The sequence below is a fragment of the Halyomorpha halys genome, unplaced genomic scaffold (genome assembly GCF_000696795.3).
Source record: "Halyomorpha halys isolate HHAL.00 unplaced genomic scaffold, Hhal_1.1 Scaffold58.1, whole genome shotgun sequence".
In the NCBI taxonomy this organism is placed as follows: Eukaryota; Metazoa; Arthropoda; class Insecta; order Hemiptera; family Pentatomidae; genus Halyomorpha; species Halyomorpha halys.
The window spans coordinates 916,176-943,801 of NW_027110919.1; the positions used below are offsets into that span (position 1 = coordinate 916,176).

Sequence of the window (27,626 nt, forward strand, 5' to 3'; positions counted from 1 at the left end):
TCATACTTATTTGTGTTTCATTGACCGCACCCCCAACCATCTTCTCCTCATTTATCATCCACGGTCAACTATCTCTCATAATTACAAAATTTTTATCTTTTTGTAACTGCTTAAATCTTGCCTGTGGGTGGAAATATGTCAATAAATGAATAAACATTAATCGTATACTTCTCAAAAACGGAATACCTTATTTTTTCTTTGCGGAGGAGTTCGTTATTACATCCAGCAACAAGTAAACTAAATGTATGACTTGGATCAATGATTTTATCATAATTCACAAGTTTCAAACAAACATATAACTTCTTAGTGAATTTTTGGTAATTTAGTTCAAGCGAATACTGTGGTATAGACCTTGCCATTTCTTGCATACTATTGCCCATTGGAGGATGTTTATTAATAATCTAAAAAAAAATTAGTTAATTAATTTGCAAATATTAGTAATTATTAGGCACAAGGAGGACATCTAGAATACCATATAAACAATTTTAAAGGCTGAATTGACAACTCTTGAATTTTGAAATTTTCGTAATTTAAGGGTGAAACTTGACGAGATAACTGTTTCATCTGAAGTTTCTTTGGAGTTCATATTTAACCTCCTAACTCATTCTATTATCTTTTAAATCTGCAAACCTCTGGATTTTTTTAGAATAATGAAATATATTTTATGATGGTTTCATATAGAAAATCAAATTCTAAAGTAATACGTTTATTGTGGTGAATATTGATCTGATATTTTGGGAAGATGCTGATCCTAAAAAAAAAATTGACTTTTTGAAAATTTTCACTAATCTCAATATGAAAGATTTTTATTACAAACACTTCTATAGTAGACATTATAGCTAATTAATTTAAATTGAATCAAATACAGGGTCCTACATTCAGTACTAACTGAAATAATCCTATATGAACATAAACAGATATTGTCATTTAACTGAAAAGATGCTTTTCTAAATCATCAGATCACTGATTTTCACCAATGTGGAATTGCTTTAGAATTTTATTTCCCATAAGAATCCATCATAAAATATACCCCCATTCAATTGAAATTGTCAAAATTATACACATTGGAGAATGTTAGGCTCAAGATATTGAATATGATCTCAAAAGAAACTTTAGGCAACACAATTATGCCACTCCCAGTTTCAATCGGTTTTTGAACATAGTGATCAAATTGTTTTTAAATTATATTTGATATTTGAAAGAACTATATATTTATGGACATACTCTTTCTAGGTCTCTTGGATTTGATTCAATGATAGATTTGAATGAAGTTTTTCTAGCGGCCGCTAGAAGAGATGCAAGGGCTGGACCTATGCCTGGTAACTGGCGAGTCACATAACTTGAGTTTTCCCACATCTTTGCTCCTATCGATTTAGTAATAGTGAGGGCACTTGCAAGTCCCTCGTACCATTTTCTTTGCCATAAATACAATGACAGTGCTGAAAGTAATTGTAAAGTCATGAATCAATTATGTAAATAATCTACAGTATTTGTATAAAGAAAAGAAGTTACCTTTACATATTCTTTCAGTTATCCTTAGAATTTTTGAGCATTCTTGAACCAGTGAAACATCTGGAATCTGAAGACAGCCTAAAGATGCCTGAATGAGACTGGAGAAATGGGAAATTAAAGTAATCATTTAATTTAAATTTTAAGTTGAATTAAATTAATAATATAGTTAAATGTGTATGTGTGTACATATATATATTATAATATAGTATAATGAATATAATGAAGACAGTTGAAGCAGAATAGATAATAAAAGTTTATTCTAATATGGTAGTAGTATATTCTAATTTGGATTCCCTAATACCTTGGTATATATAAGGCTAAGAGACTAGATATGAATCAAACTAACATTTTTCTGAACTAATGTTAGCAATAAAGCAACTTGGAAGGAGATTAAAAACTCCAAACTAAGAGACCACACAAGATTTAACATTTATAATGAATTTTGAAGAGACTGATTTATGAAATTTGACTGAATGAGTCAATCAACACTTCAGAATGGGGATAGCCTGAAAAATCTCATAAACAACTTATTTAAATGTTTTCTGATCTTATTTTATTAAAATTAATGATTTCATTAAACTTACCAATTAATTTTCATTTCTTTGGTTTTTATTTTCCCATTGAGTGGAAAGCGGATTGTTTCTTGGAACTTATCTTTATTAAGGCGATTAAGTGTATTTCTTTCATCTATCCTCAACTGAATGTCCAAAAATTCGTGACACTGACATATCAATTCGAGCAACTGAGGAATTGTTTCTTTACCATTCAGCTTTAAAATAAAAGAAAATAATGCTCTTTAAATTAAATATTGCTGGTAGAATTACAAAAAGAAATCAATTACACAATGCTATAATAACTTAAAATTTATTTATTTAAAAGAACAATAAAAAAAAAAAAATCTCACAGGCGCACCTGTTTTCATGGTGTTTTCATGGTGAGTAACCAAAAACATCGATCTAAATAAATATAGTTTAAAAAACATAAATTAATTTTTTAATTAAAAACATAATAATAAAAGTGCCTATTGTATTTATGAGTAATAGAATAAAATTTTCAGGAAAAGAAAGTGTTTTTAACTCCCTTAGTGAACTCATGCTTCCTGGCTGGATCCAATAATGATTAATAGAGATCCAAGAAAACCTCCAACAATTTAGATACAAGCCGAAAAGGTAAATTTTGTTTTAATCCTATAAAAACAATCTGGTATCGGGTTGTACCTATAAAATAGTTAAATTAAATCCACTTGAAACAAATAAATTAGTAAGGGACACAATTTCATAAAGTCTATAGAAATGAAGCTAATTTTTTTTTTTTCCAACTGATGTTTATTTCAAGTAAAATAAAGATTAAAAAAAAATATGTCATTTTATTTAGTTATAATAAATATGTAATATAATAAAATAATAAATTGAAATATTGTAACTAAGGGGACAAGTATTAAAAAATATGTTTTCCTCTTTTATATTCTTAATTAGGTGTTAAAATAATAAATTATCAGAGCATAAAATGAAGTAGTACACAATATGTATTAAATTTGTTCTTGAAAAAAATGATTTCAGTTATAGTTTTCTTGCAATAAACTCATGGTACAATATTTATTAATTTTATTTATTTCATTCATTAGTTCATTTGAATATAGTACATTCCAACTTAACACATACTGAGTTCAAATAACTAAAAGCTAAACCTTCTTAAATAATTATAAATTAATTTTACAAATTATAATTGTAAATAAACCTTCATAAATAGTTTCATGGTTTCAAAAGCTATGTAAAGCCGTGCCATTAGTTTGCCATTTTCAGTTGGCTCAACGTTATAGGCAAAGTCAGTTTTCTTTATCAATTCATACTTTTCCAAACCATTTAATTCTCTCATGCACATAGCTGAAACAAAATAATGGAAGTTAATGAAAATTAGTAATAATTAATTATAAATTCAAATTAGAAAGTAACACAGATAAAACAAAATAACAGAGAGAAAATGCTAATATTAACAAAAAGAAATGCTATAAATAAAAATATAAATCTCTCTACTATGTAAAAAAATTTGTGGTGGTCACTGTGTAATATTTTATTTTACATATAAGCTGGTTTAGAAAAAAATGGGTTGTAAAAAAATGAGTTTAACTGATAAAATAAGCATTTTGCAAAATAAAAAAAAAAAAGAACAAACAAAAAAAGTTATCTGCATTAAATCATATAGACTATAACTGGAGTTACAGTATCATAACCATCCTTTATAATAATATATTTTTATAATATAATTTGTAAAAAGGGGTTTGGTCCACCATTAGATGGTGTGTTTGGCCCAATACCAATCCTTGATTTTAAAATAACATTTTCTTTTTTAATAGTAATGAATCTTGACAATAAAAACATTAGAATTTTTTTTTATTTTTATTAATTATTACCAATGACAAGCATAATCTTGTTTTTAAGTGTTGATTAGTAAGCACTGGCTTCATATTGAAAAACATAGACCAAAACATAATTCATTCAAGTTAAAAATATGCAGTATACCTCATTTCATAGGAATTTTATATAATTTTTTTTTTGCTATTTTAACAATTTTTTTCAAAAATCAATATGCTTTGTATGAAAACATAAATAATGTATATATATTATTTATAGCTTCCGGTGGTCAATTCTCAGTGCTCATTTACTCATTGATAATTAACATGATTTGAAATGCTACTAAACTTAGCCTCTACTCCACTCCTAAATACACAAATAAGGGAGATTATGATACGATACCTTGCAAGCGAGCTTCCATTTCTGCACATGATAGGCCTTCAGGAATGCCATATCGTCTGGGATTTTTCATAGCTCGTACGTAGAGAAATGTAGATCTGAGCCAATTTACGGCTACTGCTATATCTGTGATTGTTCCTAGGACAATCTCAGAGTTGAGATGCTCGGGTAGATTTCTGTGCAAATTACTTTCAACTATATCATTGCCTGATACCATCTTCTCATACTTTTCCTGAAAAATAAAAATACATATTTATATTTAGTAGGAGATTTATTTGATAATGTGGCCAAGTCCAATACACAAGACCTGATTATTATATCCCTTTTCTTGGAGTGTTTTGAATTTTTCAAAATAAAATTACATAGTTATTAGGTATGATGACTGAAGTTTCTTTTTGGTAGTAAAGTCAATATTTTTATCGCTTTCAATTTTATATTTCGGATTTAAATCCTAAATGTTATAGTTATATTTCTCAGTGTTGTCATTTTAAATATTATTTAGTTCTAACGAGTATTAGTTGAACCAACAGGGTTAAAATCCCTCTAGAAGATAATAATACTAAAAATAATTATAAGGGAATTCACCCCTAATCCCCACCTCCGAAATCCCAGAATTTCTCTTTAAAATCCTTACTAATATCAGTATAGCATTGTTTGAAACAAACAATGCTAAAAATAAATTGTAAAAATAGTAAAAACTAGAAATATGTCTCTATCGCACTTAGCTTCTCTATTTCATAAAATTTAAATGTAAAGAGATTAGTGCAAGGAAGGATTCTCATAGACATTAAATTCTAAAATAATTCATATCGGCGATTTTTTCGATATAATGCGTCCAGAAGGTAGATCGGAAGGGATACTCGCCCAAAGCATTTTTTATTTTTTTTATGATTTGAGGGCAAACAGTGCGGAATAAAAAGGAGTAAATAAAATTGCTTTAAAATTCAATTTCCTGTTAGAATCCGTCATCATTAAGTGTCCTCGACCAGTGAGATTCAGTGAGATTCAACTAGGCATTTGAATCTCTTTGTGTGGTTGCAAATATCTCTTTTTAATTAGACATTTCAGAGTCAAGTACAGTGAATAAGAACTGGATGAGATAACAAAGTCGACTGTACCATTCAAAAAAACATCATTCAACATAAAAATCGAGTCTTTAACAGCCTGTATAATATGACTACAATAGCTGTAAAAATAAATTAAATTATTTAATTTTTACAATAAGAAATTCGTGTTTCTGAAATTAACCCTCGATTAGATAATGAATAATGGTAAAACCATAATTTCTTTAACTTTTACTTTATATTAATGGAGTTTATAAAAAAAAAATGACCGTTTTTCAGCCAAATATTTGTATTATTATTCCTTTGATATAAAATACAATTAATACTCAAAGTGTAGTCCATTGTTATCTACGTTCATTAGCTATCTGCTAGCCAATATTAAAGTGAGATGTAAAAATTCATTTTTTATTGTATACAAGTTCCTCTGTGGCAAACTGTGAATATATCGATTGTACCGGCTTGCAACGGTTTTATAACAGTCAGTTGTAGGTTACCAGCAAGCCATTGTTTTGGTGCTTGTTGTGTTGTTAGTTCTCACTACAGTAAGAACGTTTTATGTTATCTAACCGTAACTAATAAAACATTAGGAATAATAAAAACAATTAATTTGTGTCCACCTCTCCCGCATTCAACAGCCAATTGCTCGATCCCACGCTGATACTATTCTTTGGGATGGCTGTCAAAGAACTCTTGGACCATAATTTCGACTTCCACAAAATTATAATTTTTTTCCCTTGAAGGAAATGGGCCATGGATAGAAATAAGTAGTAATCCGATTATACGAGGACTGGACTGCATGGTGGATGAGGCAGAAGTTCGAACCCTTGAAGTTCTTAAAAAAAGTTTTCACAGATTTCTAACCTCTTAGATGATTGCAGAGGAGTAAGTTCGTGAGGGACCAGTCTACTGCTCTTTTTCACCTTCCTCATGGAGAGTAGTTGGCGACTAACAGTATCTTTCGAAACACCACACTCCCTGGACTGTTCGCGAGTACTTGTGGACGGATTTGACTCAACAGCTTCCTGCAGAACCTCATCAATATCCATTAATGGTCGCCCGGAGGCCTTTTTCCTTTCCAATGTCGTATCTTCACTGCTAAATTTTCCAAACCAACACCGTACAATGTACTGTTCAAGGACACCTTCCTCTTTATATTTAATAATTTCAGGAGTTTCTTCAGCGGCTGTGTAATGCTTTAAAATTACGAGGATTTCATAGGACACTGTCATGTTTTTCTCTGAGACAAATAACTAAACCGAGTCTTTTTTTGAAGAAGTCGAATGGGATTAAAGCTTTGCTGAGATCTCTGCAGAAACTTCTCTCAAATGTTGTGAGAGAAAAATTCGCTGCCACGGAATTCTCTGTTGCCCACTTCAACGATTCAAATGAGACACTGCTTCTTCATGCTTCATTTAGTACAAGAGCCGGGAAGAAAAACAGGCAGTTATCTCACCCCAATTTTTATTACTTTAATGAAAACTATGTATAATTACTAGTCAAAACTGATGAGTCTGCCAAGTATAGGTAGGGGTAATAAAAATGGCGGCTGTTTCAAAACCATAATTTTTCATTAGGAACTCTATATGTTTAAAATTACCAATAACACTAGAAAATCTAAAAGAACATTATTTAAAGAAGATTAAATTTTCTGAAATATGAGCCATAACAGAGCTATTTACGTCCAATAATTTTCGAGATATAGCCTTTCAAAGAGCAACATTTCATAAAAATGTACTAAAATATCAGTAGTTAGTGAATCTATTTTGAGAAATCTATATCTCAATAACCATTCGACGAACAAATATCTATTAGCTCTCAAATCAAAGCTAAATAATTTTACTGTAAAGTAGTTTATGACCTTAACCTTCATAGGGATAGTAGTTTTCATAATATTTGCTAAAATAAATTGATTTATTGTTGTTCGGACAATAAGTTTGATTTATGAAAAACTTCATTTCAGAAACCATTGGACGTACAGATGTCTGCCCGCGCTCAAATTAAAACTAGTTAAATTTACTACAAAATAGTTAATAATGTTTATCTTTGTAGGAGTAGTAGTTTTTATGATATTTGACGAAATAAACTCACAAAATGTCAATTTCTAGTTGTATAGGAAGATGGTTAGGGTTGCGGTCAAAGGAGAAACAAAAATAGTTTACAACTAATCTAAATCTAGACCCATAAGACGCACATATGTCTGTCAACATTCAAAATAAAGGTAATTTAACTTGCTATAAAGTAGTTTATGACACCTATCTACGTAGGGTTAGTATTTTTTATGATATTCACTTATGAATATCAATTTGGCAAATGAAAATTTGTTCCAACAACTATATATCAATTAATTTGAGCAAATTTCATAAAAACTACTACTCCTGCGAAAATAAACGTCATGAACTACTTTATAGCCCATTAAACTAACTTTAATTTGAGTGCTAACTAGACATCTGTAAATCAAATGGTTTTTGAGATATAGATTTTTCAAAATAAATTCACAAACTACTGATCTTTCAGTACGTTCCATACAACATTTTTATAAAATGTTGCTTTTTAAAAGGCTATATCTCGAGAACTATTGATCGTAAATAGTTCTATTAGGGCTTAAATTTTAGCAAATTTACTCTACTTTAAATGATGCTCTATTGTTGTTGGTAGTTGTAAAGATATAGAGCTCCGATTAAAAAATTAATTATTTTTAACGTTTTGAAACAGCCGCCATTTTTTATTCCCCTACCTATACTTGGCAGACTCATCAATTTTGACTAGTAATTATACCTAATTTACAATTAGGGATTGAATAAGATGAAATACTCCTTATGCTGATTTTCTTCCCCAGATTAATGGTTACAAATTAATCTTCGCAGACTATACACTAATAGGCATGAGAGCATGTGATAAAAATCCTACTCTTAAACATGAATGGAGAACCAGAACAGTAAGAAGGTCATTCATGAAACATGGAAGTAATTAATATACATTAATTTCTGTTCTGATAGTAGAAGCGGAAATCTTGAATGAATGCGGTCATCAAACCAGTAATTTATGTTTAAAAATATTAGATTTAAAATAACATGGAAATTTATCATCACATGGGCAATCTCCATGAAAGTGATAATCCAGCTACAAATATTGAAATTTTTTTTTTTTAATAATTTATTTATTGATATTTACAACTGTATACACATATATACAACAAGTAAATTTGCTGTAGGTGACATGATAAAAACACGTGGAGAATCTACTCACTGATAGAACTCCAATAACATTTCTAGAGGAGAAGATCTCGAGGCCATCTTTTTTTCAGACGCCTAGGAGGATTATAAGGTAATGAAGGAGAAGGCAGGTTAGAAACAAGTGGATTTGGGATTTAAATAATTTAAAAGTCATAGTAAAATTCTTTTAAAAAAATGCTAATTACCTAATTATCTATTAAATTTTGGACGCCCGTCTTTCATGAATATGATTTAGTTTATGGAATATAAAAATAATCAAGAAAATGTATTTTTTGAGGATTTATCATTAGTTAATCCTAGGTCATTTATCAGGTTATAAACAAGTTTATCTTTAAAAAAATACAAGTTTAAACTTGTTTAAATTTAAAAAATTTGCTCGATTAATTTGCGTAATTTTTTTGATTATCTATACTGATGCGAAATCGACGAATTTTTTCATTATTCATTTGAGAATCTAATTCTAACGACTAAAATTGTGGGGAAAAAATGTATTCAAAGAATGACAAAAATTTAAACCAATACCCTGTAAGTAAAAAAAATAGGAATTTTATCTATACAATAGAATTTTTTTCAAGGAGATCTAAGAAAAATCTTTTCCTGTAGCTTTCCTATTTCGAATATATATATTTTAACCTGGGCTTTTTTAAAACTTCTCTGAACCATCTTATTTATGAAACTTAATTTTTCAAAAATGCTCTTCGTAAATTAATAAAATTAATGAATACGAAATATGCGATTCGTCACATTCATTACTTAAACGCGGTGATAAAGATATAGTACTTAATATATTAAAATTAGATCTGTACCGCTACAACCCATGAAGGGCCAGGGGTTCAGGACTTTGTAAGGAAGTACTGTTACAAGACCAACGGTTGTGCAAGGAGGTGATTTGGTCAGAATCACGCTCGAACTTAATATATATGTATACATTGATATATTTTTTTTTTTTTTGATCTTGAGGATCTAACTAATTATTTAAAAAAATAACGATTGATTAATAACTATAAATATTACAATTATCTATTAAAGTTTCTTAACTGCTGTGATACAACAGACAATAGTTTTGGGCCAGAACTGGATAGAGGTGAAATCTCTCCTGCACCTTCCAAACAAACAGAACATAGATTCAAATTTGATACTCCTAAAATCCATCGGGGGAGAAGGGGGGATGAAAACTTCAAGAGAAATCTAAAATAAATAATCGCTATAGAAAACCATAAGAATCGAGCTATCAACAAAAAATCAGGCGTACAAAATTTAAATTCATGTTCCTCCTACCTCATAAACACATAAAACATAATTAACAACACTGTTGGAACTGCTTGGAAGAACGGTTACGTTTTGAAAAACCAAAACAAATCCATATTTACCTTTTATGGGTTGTTACTACTTTAAAGGAATGGGTTAGCAACCCAAAAAATATTTGTTGGCTCAACTTGGCAATGATTGTGGATTTTTTGTCCTCTTAGAAATTTAAAAGTTACATTTCGGTAAATAATAAAAACAACAAGTTACTTAATATTAAAACTACACACAGAGAAAGAAATTTATTCAATCATGCTGCCCAAATACATCGGGTTGCTACATTACACAGCATACTGATCAATCCGTGATCGGACATATATAAATTAATAAATTACATTTTTTTTTATATGATACAATATAATAGAAAGATAACATTTTTTTTTTCCCCCACATTATTATTTTACAATTAATATTAGTCTAGAAACTAAATACTAGATTATTATAAAATCAAAAGACCTCGACTCTTCTGCCAGTAAGGTTGCCGATAATGATTTTAAGAGAGCCGTGGGATGTCACGTTTCAGGTTGTCTTTAATAGGTGAAGGTACGGATGACAGAGACATTTCAGGCACAAACCGAGAAGTTTCTTTTTCTAAATTGTTTCCCTACGATTTACTGTAAATGTCAACTTTAATTTGAATGTTTTGTCACAGTGGTGATGGAATGCTGAATATGGCAGTTTAAAAATAAAAACTACTTTTTGTTTCTATTCTATTCCTCCATTGTTGGTCGTGTAAGAATATTCATAACAAAAAAGTTGTTTATGGAGGTTCATAATAGATCCTAACTATGTTCTAAATCGTTTTATGGTACGCTGAAAATAAGAAGTTGTTTATATTTATATTTTAATAAATAAATACAAAATTTAAATTGGTAGGTATAAAATTATAAAATAAGGTTAAATAATGCTCTAAACAGAGCCTCAGTTTTTTATATTTATTTATAATGAAGAATTGACTAATTCAGTTTAGCAAACTAGAGATAACTATTATATGTGGATAAAGATTGTGTTCAAGAACCGAATTAATCTTGAATTTCATTATCCGACAAAGTTAAACAGTACACCATCCTCGTCGCTCCCTTTCGATCCGCGTTGTTTTTTTAGTTGTTTTTTTTAGTTATTTTTTTTAAACTTTATTATTATTTTTTTTAATTTATTTATTTTTTTTATTATTTTTTTAGTTTTTATTTTATTTTAGTATGTATGAGATCATTCATCACTATTATCTATTGCCCTCAACTGTGTGGCAGATTGTAATATCTATCAATAAATAAATCTATCAATCAATCAATCGATCCGCAACGCCGATAACATCTACAAAATATTTAAGAAATAGCAGGAATTTTACAATTTTTGTTGTATTTTTTCATATTCTGCATATCTCAATACTTAAAGAGGCTGCTAAGATGTTAGAAATCAAGAAAGTTAAAATTAATCGATACGCGGTCTTAAAATCGATAGCATTTTCATATTCTGCATATCTCATAACATATAAAGGGATCCTAACATGTTAGAAATCAAGAAAGTTAAAATAAATCGATAGCATTTTCATATTCTACATATCCCGAAACATATAAAGGGACCTAAGCATGTTAGAAATCAGAAAATTTAAAATAAATCGATAGTATTTTCATATTCTACTTATCCCGAAACATATAGAGGGACCTTAACATGTTAGAAATCAGAAAATTTAAAATAAATCGATAGTATTTTCATATTCTACATATCCGAAAACAAAAATGGACCCCTATATGTCGAAATCAGAAAAGTTAAAATTAATCTATAAGCGAACATAAAATATATATGTATAGCTGTAAGACAAAAAATATCGTCTTTATTATACAAACGTATTCAGATGGTCAAACATTTAATTTTTTCGAATAAGAGATTATTTTTCAATAAAATGGACGAATACAGAAGTATTCAAATGGTTGTTCGAATTGTTTTGCCCGAATAATTGATTATTCGTATAAAATAATGACGAATAAAAAAGTATTCAGATTCTTTAGTCGTATTTTTATTCGAATAAAAATGTAATCGTCTCTTGTCAATCGAATAATTTTTGCCCAACTCTGAGCCCCATTGACTTATATAGTTTTAGAAATTTCTATTTTATTTGTTTAGAGTTATAACTGGAAAGTAGTGCATCTTTTGAGGGTATTGCTCTTCGAGAAAAAAAATATGTAGAACAGTCTTACATAACGAAACTTTGCTATGAAAAGATTGCTAAAGTGTTGACACATGTAAAGTTATTGTTACTCAGAAAAATACTTAAATTAGCACGAATCCTGACCAGTTAATGAAAGGAATTAATTGAGATAGGAGCTAAATAAATGTTGCGGGAGTATCTTTGTAGAACAAGCTGGTATTAATAGTATGCTAATTGCCTAGTTTTCCTCTGACACGCCAACATTAAACCGATAAGAATCTCCTCTTGAAAATCCACAGCCCTACAGGTATATCTTTCCTCCCAGGTTATTGTCATTCAGTAAAAAATATTCAATTCTTGTAAATTAAGATTGCTAGAATATATGGAACGTGTTTCTTTGATGTACAACATGGAACGTAACCGATATATATTTTTCAAAAATATTTTCAAAATTGTTTAAATTATAGACATCAGTTTACCATTCATTTACCAAGAAATATGCGTCAAACTCATGTCCGTTAGAAGTGAAAGTTCTAAGATTCTAGTATTTATTGATGATTTTATTATTTTGGTGTTAGGAAATATAATTTAATTAAGCGAAAACTCTCTTAATTTAATAGAATATCTCTTACAAATAAAGTAAAGAATATTTCATCAATTTTAATTTATAAAGAATATGTTCGTTTCGGCTTTCATGCCATTATCAGAAACAAAATGGCAGAAAAGCCGGAAAGAAGATAGTATAAAAGCCGAAACAATCATATGAAAAACTGCTGTTATGTTTTTGTAGTAAAATCTGTTTGATTAAGTTAATTATACTGTTTAATTCCGAACCGATCTCGTACATTCACAAAACATAGCAATGGAAAGACAAAAAAAAACAAACATTTTAACTGCTCCAATTTTTTCTGGCTGATTGGAGTATAGAGGGTCTCGTCATAGGACAAGAGCCCAAGAGGAAAGAAAAGACATTTATTTCACCCCAATTTTTAATTAATTAATTGAAAACTAGGTATACTTACTAATCAAAATTGATGAGTCTGCCAATTATAGGTAGGGGGAATAAAAAATGGTGGCTGTTTCAAAACGTTAAAAATAATTAATTTTTTTATCGGAGCTCTATATCTTTACAACTACCAACAACAATAGAGCATCATTTAAAGTAGAGTAAATTTGCTAAAATTTAAGCCTAATAGAACTATTTACGATCAATAGTTTTCGAGATATAGCTTTTTAAAAAGCAATATTTTATAAAAATGTTGTACGGAACGTACTGAAAGATCTGTAGTTAGTGAATTTATTTTGAAAAATCTATATTTCAAAAACCATTTGACGTACAGATGTCTATTAGCACTCAAATCAAAGCTAGTTTAATGAACTATAAAGTAGTTCATGACGTTTATTTTCGTAGGAATAGTGGTTTTCATGATATTTGCTAAAATAAATTGATTTATAGTTATTCCGACAAAGTTTCATTTACCAAATTTATATTCCTATGTAAATATCATAAAAAATACTACCCCTACGAAGATAAGTGTCATAAACTACTTTATAGTAAGTTAAATTTCCTTTATTTTGAGTGTTGGCAGACATATGTGCGTCTTATGGGTCTATATATATTTTATCAAAAATCCAATATTTTATACGAATAACTACAAATGAATATTTTGTGAGTTTATTTTGTCAAATATCATAAAAACTACTACTCCTACAAAGATAAACATTATTAACTATTTTGTAGTAAATTTAACTAGCTTTAATTTGAGCGCGGGCAGACATCTGTACGTCCAATGGTTTCTGAAATGAAGTTTTTCATAAATCAAACTTATTATCCGAACAACAATAAATCAATTTATTTTAGCAAATATTATGAAAACTACTATCCCTATGAAGGTTGAGGTCATAAACTACTTTACAGTAAAATTATTTAGCTTTGATTTGAGAGCTAATAGATATTTGTTCGTCGAATGGTTATTGAGATATAGATTTCTCAAAATAGATTCACTAACTACTGATATTTTAGTACATTTTTATGAAATGTTGCTCTTTGAAAGGCTATATCTCGAAAATTATTGGACGTAAATAGCTCTGTTATGGCTCATATTTCAGAAAATTTAATCTTCTTTAAATAATGTTCTTTTAGATTATCTAGTGTTATTGGTAATTTTAAACATATAGAGTTCCGAATGAAAAATTATGGTTTTGAAACAGCCGCCATTTTTATTCTCCCTACCTATACTTTGGCAGACTCATCAGTTTTGACTAGTAATTATACATAGTTTTCATTTAAGTAATCAAAAATTGGGGTGAGATAACTGCCTTTTTTTTCTTCCCGCCTCTTGTACTATCAGTATTGAAGGTCTCGTCAGATTTCGGGGACACACCGAATGGAATAATGAATAGTCTCCCCATTCCTTTATCACGTACCATAACGCTGAATTCTTTTCTTCAGAATTAATTATTTTTTCCTTCGGTAGGCAATATTCCATGGATACATTCCTTTACCAAAATACAACCATCCACCCCCTTACTAAATCTCGACCTTCTGACCTGTAAACTCCTTTTTACAGGTCGTAGAACCTCATTTCAATCTTCTTAATAGGCCATTACACCATTTTCTATAATTTTATCCCTCTTAAAATTTTACATCAACTTCCTTAGTCGCATTTAAAATACTCCTGTTTCAATCCTTTTCACGATTCAATCAGAGACTGACTAATCATTAATTATGTTAAAGCTCATAGCTCATTATTTACGTCTCTATATTATTACTTTTCCCTTATAGGTATATTACTGCTTATACAATTTATGTTATGATTTTGTTTATTAAACATGTTCATCATTTTTATTTCCGATTTAAGCTTGTGTATATATAGATTTTTTTTTTTATTTTATTTTATTTTTTTTTACGTTTATTGAACTACACTGAGAACAGTATTGGGGAGAGCACAGACGTATCCTAAATGAGCGATGCTGCATGACTAACCTCATTAGAGTATAAGGCTGCTTCGGGAACTCATTGTCCTGTCGTTTCATCAACTAACGTAGTGATTCGCGTCGCAAGTTGTATATAGTTTCGTACCATATGAGGTTTCTAATAGTTTTTCCATATTTTTACGAGGTTGTGTATCTGGATATTTATTATTTCTTTATTATCTTTACCATTTAATCATCCAATAATTGTAAAAGGCGATAAGCTGGAGAATATGTTTACGCGTATTACACTGAGCTAGTTGAAGTGCTCTGAACTTTGGTATGACCGATTCCTAGTTTTTTAAATATTAAATACAAAATACATATAACTGGATATAACTAGGTTTTTTCAACTTCTGCTTTAATTTACTTATTAGTAATAAGAGGAGTTGTTACCTTGTAATATTGGGGACGGGATTGGGAGGTCTGATTCGCTATAATTATTTGTCATATGATATCTATGAGATTGTCACAAATTGACAACTATTCGTTACCGGCAAATTTTTTTTACAGAAAATTTTATATAATATTTAATTCTGCCATGAATAGATTTATATTTTAGCAAGCTAAGTATTGTTTATTTTGAAAAATACTCCTGTCCCATGTATAGAGTATCGATCCATGCAAAAAGAGCAACCTAATTCATTTTTTTTTTTTAAATAAATTTATTTATTGTTATTTACAACTGTATACAAATATATACAACAAGTAAATTTGCTGTAGGTGACATAGTGACATGATACAAACATGTGGAGAGTCTACCCACTGATAGAACTCCAATAACATTTCTAGAGGAGAAGATCTCGAGGCCATCTTCTTTTCAGACGCCTAGAAGGATTATTAGGTAAGGAGAAGCCAGGTTAGAAACAAGTGGATTTGGATGGTTGGGAAGTTTATCATGGAAGGAATGGTATCTGGTTCTGGCCAAATAGGCAACATATGGGACATTGAGGTCCTGATGGATGACTTGATTTGTGACAAAGTAAGGAGCATTAAGGATTTTACGAAGGATTTTGGACTGTAAAGATTGGATTCGGGAGGAATTTGATGGTTTAGTGGAGCCCCATAGCTCAACTCCGTATGTCCAGATAGGCCTTATAATAGTCATGTAGATCAGTATTTTGTAATGGATTGGCAAGTTAGACCGTTTGTCTAGTAAATGTTGTAATAGTCGAAATCGACGAGCAGTTTCTTGTCTTTTTAGTCTTGTATGAGGATTCCATGTCAGTCGTTTGTCCAGATGTAGTCCTAAGTAATCTGTTCGACAGGAATAAGAGGGGTATTATTAAAGGATACTGTAGGGCAAGAAGTCATTAGTTTACGACGAAGGGTAAATGTGATTTGGTGATTAATTTAATCCTCGAGTTTTAGCACCATTCTTCAAGGGTGGTGATGTGGGATTGGAGGGTTTGGGATACAATGTAAGGATCATTGTTCACTGACAATAGACATGTGTCATCAGCATACATGGTAAGGATAGTGTTAATTTATTTTTTTTTAAATTGTATTCTAACAGTGAAATACACTGTTCGAATGATTTAGGGAACATATTTGGGTGCTCTTACCAGATAGTTAAAGATAATAGTTTAGATAGCAGTGTGTGATGTACCTTCACAAATTCGCAATAGACCGCCTTAATTAAAAGTTGACAAGAAATAACAATTACAAAATATAGAATGGTAATTAGCAATTCATCTCTGTTACTAACGTACTCTGTACTCTCAAAACTTTCTCAGTTCTTAACACAAATCAAATATTAATTAAAACAAAGATATTAAAGGAAGGGGAAAAAATACGAATATTATTGTAAGGAAGGAGGTCACGCTGGCTTCTTCACGTGAAGGTTGTACTGATGTCCATCAAACGCTTTTATAAGATTAAGGCTTCCAACAGAATTATTTCCGCAAATCTCATGTACAAGCTCCTCCCAACTAGGAAGTAGACAATATTAAATAATATATTGGTGTTATAACTAAATTTACATTGAGTAATAATTTGTATATTACAAAACATTATTGTACATTGGTTAATTATCGAAAATCGGAAAAAACCGCAGAATATTTAATAAAAAAAATACCTTGACTTGCTGTAAACTGCATGTTTACTAATTGAGATATTGTAGAAATATTTAAGATAATTTTCCAGTAAACAATAATTTTTTTTTTTTAATAATTTATTTATTGATATTTACAACTGTATACATGTATACACATCAAGTAAATTTTCTGTAAGTGATATTATGACATGATAAAAACATGTGGAGAATCTACCCATTGATAGAACTCATAAAACATTTCTAAAGGAGAAGATCTCGAGGCCATCTTCTTTCCAGATGCCTGAAAGGGAAGGAGAAGCTAGGTTAGAAACGAGTTGGTTTGGGTGGTTGGGAAGTTTATTATGGAAGGATTGATATCTGGTTCTGGCCAAATCGGCAACATAGGGGACATTGAGGTCCTGATGGATGATTTGATTTGTGACAAAGTAAGGAGCATTAAGGATTTTGGACTGTAAGGATTGGATTCGAGAGGAATTAGATGGTTTAGTGGAGCCCCATAGCTCAACTCCGTATGTCCAAATAGGTCTTATAATAGTCATGTATGTCAGTCTTTTGTAGTGGATTGGAAGTTTGGACCGTTTGTCTAGTAAATGTTGTAATAGTCGGAATCGAAGAGCAGTTTCCTGTCTTTTCAGTCTTGTATGAGGATTCCATGTCAGTCGTTTGTCTAGATTTAGTCCTAAGTAACGGATTTGTTCAACAGGAATAAGTGGGGTATTATTAAAAGATAATAGGCCACAACCCCTGATGAAGACCTGAAAATCATGTCGAAACGTCGGCATAAAATAAATAAATATGGTTTTGTTTATTTATGTTGTTCTTTGCTGACCGCACCCCCCGACAAACTTCTTCAAGCATTAAAAGATACTGTAGGGCAAGACGAAGGGTAAATGTAATTTAGTGGGATTTATTTGAATTTATTTTAATCCTCCAGTTTTGCCACCATTCTTCGAGGGTGGTGGAACAATAAATTAAATTTAAAATTTTTCATATCCGTATTCATCATCCCCACCTAGTACAATATATTCCTTTCTCCTCGTTACCTGAAAATTCGATAAGTCACCACAAGCGTATTTTTTTTACAGATAACTCCACGAAATAAAGTTATTATTTATTTGGTAAATATCAACTTTTCAAAATGTCCTACATCAAATCATATAAATTTATTATTTACTTCCTTTATTTATTTATTTTTTATGAAAGCGGGAAGAAATATGAAATATCATCAAATTTTTCAGCTTTTAATCTGAATTTTTATTTACATAAATATTATTAGCCCATAATTTATTTTTGTTCATAAAAACTAAAGTGATTTCCATAAAAGATGTTTGCGTAGTTTATATTTTATCATTTAATGAAGGTAGGACTCACTTTGTGTGAGGATGTGACAGCTTCCTACTTTGGGTTCCCTGAGCCACTGACTGGGAACGTTGTCGGGCTTATTATTATTTAAAATACATTATCCCTGATGTAGAAAACCAATAAAACATAAATAATTTGAAAAATAATTTTTATAAATAACTCCTTAATGGTTCAATAAAGCGAAAACGTTAAGAAACAATAAATTAAAGTGCATTGGATTCTGCACTACTACATCAAGTAGTATGTAATTAATGTTAAACTACCGAAAAACAAAAAACATATTTTTAAAATTTTTATCCAAAACTGAGAGAAATGCTTTATTCAACACTAAGCTATACTGCCCAAATGCATCAGTTCAAGGGCGTACTCAAGATCAAAATTAGGGGAGCAAGCCATAGTCGTTCATGTTGTGACATTTCATCACGAAAAAGGTGAATGAAACCAAAATTTAAAAAAAATTATACTTAACTATAGTAGTGGTTTATTAGTTATTACAATTATTAGCTTGAATAAAAAATTAATTTTGATTAAATTAATAATTTGTTTCATTTCTGGCAGGGGCTAGCTGATTGCTATCACACGCAGTATACTGATCAATCTATTTATATAAAATATAAATACTAACATAAAGTAATTAATAATTCACAGCATTCCTTTTTAATCAGTCAATAGCTCATGATATAAAGATAAGGAGGTTAAGATGGGCGGGACAAATTGCTCGAAGCAATCCATCAGGACGCCTCTACACAAAAACGTAGTTCGTGCGGTCAAAGATCTACAAGGTTTTCATTTTTAGTACTATCAATGAGCCCACATTTAACAGGGAAACGCATTTTTGGCAGTACTAAAACGGTTTATAAGCAGCAAATTAGTTTCATAAAGTAAAAAAAAACGAAGTTTTAGGTATTTTTTCATCTATCCATAATCTTAAAACGTGTATCCTTGTGAAAAAATCACAATAAAACCAAATTGAATTCTGCGTTGAATAAATTTTACAACTTATTATTTCGATCAAGTATGTTGTTAAACCATCAGAAAACAAAATTAGATTTTTTAAATTTTGTCCAAAACTGAGATGTACTATAAAAGAGTCCACATTTAACATGGAAATGAATTTTTAGCGGTACTAAAACAGTTACTCATTCCAAGAATTCGAAGAAGCTCTATTCGAATTAGGCCTTAAGGTGGATGAAGACAAGACAGTGTACATGAAATGTTCAATAAAGGAAAAGGAATAGAATAGCAAAGTGACGTTCAGAGACCACAGTTTCAGTTGTGTAAACCAGTTTAAGTATCTGGGAAGCCTGGTTACAGATGGTAACAGAGAGCGAAATAGAGGCCAGGATAGGAGCAGGAAATAGACGTTATTTCTCACTGTAAAAAGTATTGAAGTTTAGGGCTTTCTCTTAGAGAATGAGAGAGGTCATTTACAAAACCGTCGTAAAGCCAGTTGTCTTACGTATTCCCCAGTATGGGGGAGATACATGGCTCTTGACAAGAAAAGCGGAACAGATGCTCAACTCCTTGGAGAGGAAGGTATTGAGAAGGATATGGGGAGTTATTTGTTAGTAAAGGAATTTAGAGAAGAAGAAGGAATGGGGAACTGATGGATCTTTCGGGGAATTCAGCACCGTGGCTTTAGTCAAAAGTATAAGATAGTTAGGACACGTTGAGGGAATTCCCGAAGAAAGGATACCCAAAAAGATGGTTTATGGCAAACCAGATGGAAAAAATGAAAAATGGACGTTCCCAGATCAAGTGGCTGGACGATTTGGAGGAGGATTTGAAGCTTTTGAATGTTGACAGATGGAAGGAGAAAACCGTGTAGATTGGTTGGCTGTGGTGGAGAAGGTCCGGGTTCTTGCAGGACTGTAATACCATAATTAATAAAACGGCTTCTAAGAACGAATGAAAAAACTATAGGTATTTTTTAAATTGATTTTTTATAGTTTTCAAGAAAAAAAAAACCTTAAAACATCTTACTTAATTTATTTCAACATTTTGGACGGCGTGTTGAACTAACTTCATTTTCCTGACCATCTAAATTACTTCACGTCTTATATCTTCTCATTTTAATGTATTAGTCCACAATCCATACTACAACGCATTTGTTATAAAATGATCCTTTTACTGTTTAAAAATAACAAAAGGATCCAATTTTTGACAGAGCTGTCATCAATTGGCTCGTGGACGTCTCAATAATAGGTTTGGAGCACACTTTTTCTCTGGGAACAGCGCGTGTTCCAATCCTTAAAATTCTTCTAAGAGTAAATAAGACCCAACGATGTTCTATAGGGTTTACTTTTAATTTTTAAAAAGATTTGTTGTCGATCCTTAAAAAAAATGGTAGATGAAAACAAACAAAAGTTATTCAAGAAAACATCAAATATAGAAGATAGTTCCTCTTATAAAAGGACAGAAATTCAAATTTCATGAGTTGAAAATTTCGTGTTTATGTTTCATTCTGGAAGTGTTAATTGTATTGTTTTCGACGTATATTTGGTAGGCTTGGGGCAATATGATAACGATAATTTGTCTGAAATAAAAATTTTTGTTAAAGAACATTACTAATAGTGAAAAATATTTTTCCTTCTGAACTGCAAAATCGGGGAAGGTACAAATGACATTGACCGGTGGCTGGTGGGGAGTAATGTTTCTTCGGCCCCTGTACCATCGCCTTACTATATATACTCTTCCCGGTAGGTAAATCAAGACAGTACCGTTCTAGCATTAACAAAGGTAAGTTAACATTATTATATAACTTTATATAATAAGTAAGAGACAAAAAATGACTTATCATAAAGGAATAAAATATACTTTATTCCATTATATGATAATATATCATGTATAGGTAGTATTTAATAAACATTCAATTGATCCCGAATGATATGCAAAAGATGGTATGATCAGTAAATAAAAAAAATCTTTATATTATTTGAATTTAACAGACCAAAAATACAAACATCTACATAGATATATAAAACTTAAAAATAGATGTGTATATACTTCGCAAAGTTTATAAATTTGATGTATTTAAATAGGACTTATTTTTAAACAAATACATATGATTCAATATTAAGGATTTCCCATATTATTTTTATTAAAAACGAATTATGTATATGTATATAAAAATAAAATTTATGTACAATTATAGTCCGATTTACTTATATGTAAATTTAAAATCTTTAAAAACGTTGGATATTATTGTTTTTTATAAATGCTTTAATTACGCTATTAACATTATATGATTTGTAAATAATATAGTTTCTTATTGGTTTGTTGTGAAAAAAAAAATAAACCGTAAAATTTCTCAATTTTGTCTCGATTTCCCGGCGTGCCGGATATCTGGGGAGTATTCCTTGAAATTTTCCCTTTTTCTGAACAGTTTTGGAAAAAATGCCACTCTAAATAGAGTTTGTAAGGAATTTCGGGTAAATCTACTGAGCCTGAAAAATGATTATATTTGGAAAAAATCGATTTTAAAAGATTCATAAAATAAATATTTTAGCATACACAGGATAAAATATGAAGTATAAATTTTTTGTACGTTTTTTTATTTCAACGTTAAATTTGTCCTTTAAAGTTATAGAAGCATAGGTTCGCGACTTTTTTTTTTTGTAACGCATATATGTAATGCTCGTTCACGGTTTAATTCATTTGGATTACAGAATTAAATAAAACAAATGTGAAAGGCCTTCAAACAACCAGAAATCTTCGAAGCGTGTCTATCGTGTTCACCTACACAGGAAGTACAAGGTGTGTGAAATTGAGAAGCCTTAGTGATAACTGAAGTTCCTTATTTTAAATAACCTTAAGCTGTTATATGACATTAAATATAAAACTTTTCTCCATAAAAAAAATGTTCTACAAGAAATGACGTAGACACTGCACTTCATGAGAAAGAAGAGAAATGCTAACAGCTAAAATTAAGTTTATTGAACTTATTGTGACAAAATGACTGAATATGAAATTTTATAAAATAAAATGCAGCTTCAATATTTTTTTAGATCGTTTCTTGGTATACTCCAATTGTGTCCTTTTGCATGAAATGTTCTAATGCAGGGGATTTAAACCAAATTTTCTTCCATGGTATGACTGAAGAAGATTACCTAAGTTATCTCTTCTCTAGCTCTGGACTATTCCAGGGTTAGACGACCTGGATTAAGGAGTGAAACTTGGAGGTCATCTGCCTCATCTCCTGACTTCTCTGGGAGACATCTCCTCACTTTACATTTACTGTGCTTAGTAAAATTCCAACACCTGTCCTTTCGATACTTTCCATAAGATGTTTACAATTTTATTTTATAACAACCCTTTGTGAAAATATGTGATCCATAGTATTTCTTCTACTCTAGGAAACAAAATTTGAAACAATCTAGAACTGTAACAGCTCAGTAATTATTTTACTATCCATAAATGTTTTCGTATGTAATCATTAATGTATTCATAAATTTGTAGTATTAGCTATAGTGCCATTATTATTTTTTTTACTAATTCTAAATAATTTTTTTTTAACTAATTCTGATTTTAGCAATGAAGATGATCGATTACACCAATGTTTTTATTTTGATCACCATCGCAGCTGTAATTAGTGGAGCACCTCAAGATTTGGTAACAGAGAAACCAATGCCGGTATGAACACATTATCATTAATTAGTTCAACAATTTTGGATAAATTTTTGTAATTTAAATTTTTTTTTGGATTTTAACATTTTTTTTTAAATTTGTATTAATTTATAAACTTAATTAAATTGAATTAAAGTTAAACTTTGCACAGTTTATGTAATACAATATAAACATAGCGGAAACATATACATATATAAACGGATTGGAAACAATACAATATAAACGTTATTTATTTATTAACTGTTGTCTTACCTATCTGCTTGATTTCAGTTACCATGTCTTGGCATAAAGTATTTGTAGTTCTTGGATATAGAGTAGGCTTTTGGTCACAAAAATAATTCTTGAGCATATGCAATAACTCAATAAAGATACATATAATTATTTAATTAAATTAATTTAACGGCATTCTATTTTTATTTTATTTTATTCTAGTTTTGTTTTTCATTTCCACTTATATTCTTCAAATCTTTAGTTAATAGTAAAGTTTATACATGAAGATTATGGGGGAAACCGAGGAATCTCACTTTTTCATGAATGTTCTGGAAAACAAAGTTTATCTTGGAATCACCAATTATTTACTCCTTATACATATAATTCAATAGTGATTTTGAGTCCTTTAAGCTAGTGTTTTCCCTGTTTTGACTTTACTATGGTGACCAACATCCAAAAATCGATCACAAGCTGTATTACCTTATTTTCTTCTAAAGTTTTCATATTTTTTTCTTTGTTAATATTTAATTAAATTGTTGATTGTTACTTTTTTAGTATCAATATGATTACAAAGTACAAGATGCTGAGAAATCACTGTACTTTGGTGCTCAAGAAGCTGGCAATGAAGTTGGGCGTGTCGAGGGATCATATCAAGTTTTGTTACCTGATGGAAAATTGATGACAGTGACTTACTACATTGAGGGAGAATCAGGATTTGTTCCAAAAATTTCTTTTCAAGAAAATGCAAACCCATTTGGATCTGCACGAAAGTGAAATAATAATTTTATACAGGTGTGGTCTCCAAAGAAAAAAACACTTGAGAAATTTTTCAACCTTAAGAATGATTACTAGTTTATTTTATACTATTTTTTAAAATAAAATATATACATCTAAGCCCACCTATTATTTATTTACCTTAATAAATTTATTAAAATTGAAATTTTATCCTTAAGTGACTTAAAATAAAAATATGATGAACATTAAATTTTAAAAAATAAATAAAATGACTGTTTTAAAATTACCATTTATTATAGCCATCGAAGAATGTTGTCGTAATTAGAGGATTAAAATAAATCCCATCAAATCACCTTTACCCTTCATTGTAAGCCTACTGACTGCACTAAAGTATCCTTTAATAATGTTACTCTTACAGAAACATTATACAAATCCGCTACTTTGGACTAAAAAATGAATTACATGACTGTAATAAGGCCAATCTGGACATTTGAAGTTGAGCTTTGGGGCTCTACTGAACCAGCGAATTCCTCTCGTATCCAATCCTTACAATCCAAAATCCTTCATAAAATCCTCAATGCTCCTTACTATGTCACAAATAAAATCATATGTAAAGACCTTAATGTTCTATATGTAACCGATCAAGCCTGAACCAGATATCATTCCTTCTATTATAAACTCCCTAACCACCCAAACCCATTAGTTCCTAATCTAGCTTCCTTTTCCATTCCTGACAATCCTCCGAGGCGCTTGAAACGATGATGGCAATGAGACCTGCTAATGTAAAACGTCATTAGAGTGCTACCAATGGGTAGTTTCTCTACATGCCTGTATCATTCCATTATAACTTACATCAAATTTACTAAATGTATAATAATGTACAGTTGTAAATTTCAATAAAGATATATATAAAAAAAAATTATTATCAATTAATGAACTATCAAGTCTCTGGAACTCATATTTGATAAATTTATGTTTTGGCCTGCCTCTGAAGAAAAATATGAAATGAAAAAATAATTTTATTCTGGGACTAAGAATAAATACATGGTTCATACATTAAGATTTTTGTCTGGCAAGCATTTACAAGTTTCCAGTAAGTAAAATGAAATTACAATGGGATATTGGCTTAACTATGTTAACTAATGTTAATCAATATAAGCCTATTTATTTGATTACAATGTACATATGCGTAATCATCTACAAACCAAAGTGGAAATTTCAAATGATGACCTGAAAAAAGTGAGGATGACAATGCACTTAAGCGTAAAACCCAAAGATATTCGATAATATCACTAATTTTCAAGCTCAGAAAGCTAGCTTACAATTTCACAAAGTTTTCAAATTATGATTAACCTTATCTAAAAATAAGTTGGTTAACACTTACTTTCAACGTGTTTTTAGTTAAAATAATTGCAGTGGCAGAAGAGTCAAACTGCGGTCTACCAGCTCTACCCATCATTTGCAGAATTTGTCCCTCAGAATATTCTTCCCAAGAACCATTGACATACTGGGCAGTGGATTTAATTATCACTAAATGAGCTGGTAAGTTAACTCCCATTGCTGAAATATGAAAGATAAATAATAAAAATTCAGGAAAGTCATAGAATAGTTTTTATTACTAATTAAGAAAACTATCAAATTTTCAAATAGATTATATAGACATACAGGTATCAACATTGTAGTTAATTGGTTATGAGTGACAATGAAAAGAAAAAGATTAATTATTAATTCTTGGTTTATGAAAATGGCGGACCTACTAGTAATCATTCTACCAGTTAGGTCATGAAGGATATGGTCATCACCGACACACACAACCATTGGGTATTTACTCGAGAATGTTACATATTTTTTCAAGTAGTGTATTATTCTACTAAGTCTAAGATTCAAAAAGAGAAAATAAATAAATAGTATATACAGATATGGGTAAGACACTTGATTTTTCTAATTTACGAGCCTGGGTGTGATTCTGGCTTCTGGCAGAAATTTTATTTCCTGTTACATAAGCAATGGATCCATCAGAAAATCTTCTGGAGACCATCCTGGAGTCTGATTCCAGTCTCTATAAATCTGGCAGTTGAGCACTGGAGTTGATCGCATCATCTCTATGGTCCAGAAACAATATGTTCATACCAAGTACTGAACCCAAGACTCTTCATAAGTTGTGTTACAAGTGTTCCTACAATGCTAAATTAAAAGGAACTATTTCGAAGGTTGATGAGCTCAGTTTGAAGTCTATGTTGTGGATCAGGGAGGGCTTTATAACAAAAGGGCAAAGTGTTAAAGTGTGATATGAAAATTCATTTTTTATTGTATACAAGTTGCTCTGTGGCAAACTGTGAATATATCGATTGTATCACTAGCCGTCGGAGTAGTCCTTTGTTTTAGCACTGTGTTATTGTGAAGTCTTTCTTGTGAGCACTTTGAATCAAGTGTTCTTTGTTCTCACTACAGTTTAAACGTTATGATATATGCGTATTAGCATTAGGAGATAAGCGTAATAAATAAAACATTAAAAACATTTTATTTGTGTCTATCCGTTCAACACGAAGAGTATATGTTGCACTAATGTAAGCTACCAACAAACAGGCCAAAACAATGGTACAGCTTGCAGTCCAATGGTCTGAAGCAGTGTTGCCATCAACAGTCTTGTTTTATTCATAATTATATTTATAAAGTATTTAGGTTACAATGAAACAATTTTAATTTTTAAAAAAAAATAATAAAACCAATTTTCTACAAAAGACTATAACCCTACCTCTCCTACAAAATAGGTAATACAATTTTTAGTTTTTAAACGGGGTGAAAAATTATTGCATATGCATTACTGTTCATAGATTATTTCTTTATGAATAATAAATCATCTATATGGCAGATCTTTAAATATATAATAGATGAACTATAGTCATCATCTATACAATAGTTCACCCACAAGAATATGGCACTACTAGAGAGAACTTACATAGCACTAATTGTAAAGATGAAACTAATGCCTCCCTTTTAGTATCATTAAAATATAGGCCAAGCAGCAATTTTTTTTATAATTTATTTATTACCTAGCACCTATTTATTAATTTTTATTCTCAATTAAACTGTTTCTTACAAATTTTTACATTTACAGAAAAATGAAAACGATTATGTTGTTTATAATTCAACTGTTGGTTGGGCCAATTGAATATGTAGAGAGAAAAGAGTTTCTTCTGCTCTAATTTCCCTGTTGCCATATTCTTGGGGACAAGCTATATGCTCGGGACAGTGAGAAAGTGAGTAAAATAAGAATTTTACCTAGGGTACTTGTTGACACCAGAATGGGAAGAAAACCAGATTTAAATAACTCCTCAATGTTATGTCTATCTGAAGCACTTAATCCTGCATGGTGGAATCCAACGCCATACTTCACCATTTCTATTAAAAAATTGTATATCAGCAATAAATATTAAGTGTTACTGTTATAAATCATTTTTACCTTGGACCTTCATTATAAAATACTCATTACACCACTGATATAATGTGGGTCCATGGCTGGTATTGATTTTTTTTTTTAGTATAAAAATATGTTAACTACATAGAATTTGTTTTTTAACTGAGTATATTTGGATTTTACCATTTCAAGCATTAATACATTAAATTCATTTAAATAAGTTCCTATTCCTT

General features: G+C 30.1%; 2 protein-coding genes across 3 annotated transcripts in view; one reads left to right on the top strand and one right to left on the bottom strand.

Annotated features, from left to right (window-relative positions):
- LOC106692450 (probable ATP-dependent DNA helicase HFM1) overlaps positions 1 to 27,626 on the bottom strand; it is a 46,594-nt gene that overhangs the window by 13,185 nt on the left and 5,783 nt on the right. For both annotated transcript variants that reach the window (XM_067049016.1, XM_014438406.2), the window contains exons 8-15: positions 27,258 to 27,377; positions 25,360 to 25,535; positions 4,266 to 4,494; positions 3,250 to 3,395; positions 2,097 to 2,281; positions 1,513 to 1,610; positions 1,225 to 1,439; positions 187 to 401 (exon numbers count right to left, since the gene is read on the bottom strand). In XM_067049016.1, coding sequence (XP_066905117.1) covers positions 187 to 401; positions 1,225 to 1,439; positions 1,513 to 1,610; positions 2,097 to 2,281; positions 3,250 to 3,395; positions 4,266 to 4,494; positions 25,360 to 25,535; positions 27,258 to 27,377 — 1,384 coding nt within the window. The remainder of the gene's footprint in view (positions 1 to 186; positions 402 to 1,224; positions 1,440 to 1,512; positions 1,611 to 2,096; positions 2,282 to 3,249; positions 3,396 to 4,265; positions 4,495 to 25,359; positions 25,536 to 27,257; positions 27,378 to 27,626) is intronic.
- On the top strand, positions 21,087 to 24,115 carry LOC106692527 (pro-resilin). The gene is made up of 3 exons (XM_067049006.1): positions 21,087 to 21,143; positions 22,936 to 23,036; positions 23,796 to 24,115. The coding sequence occupies exons 2-3, from the start codon at positions 22,938 to 22,940 to the stop codon at positions 24,012 to 24,014; spliced, it is 318 nt and encodes a 105-aa protein (XP_066905107.1). The 5' UTR covers positions 21,087 to 21,143; positions 22,936 to 22,937; the 3' UTR covers positions 24,015 to 24,115.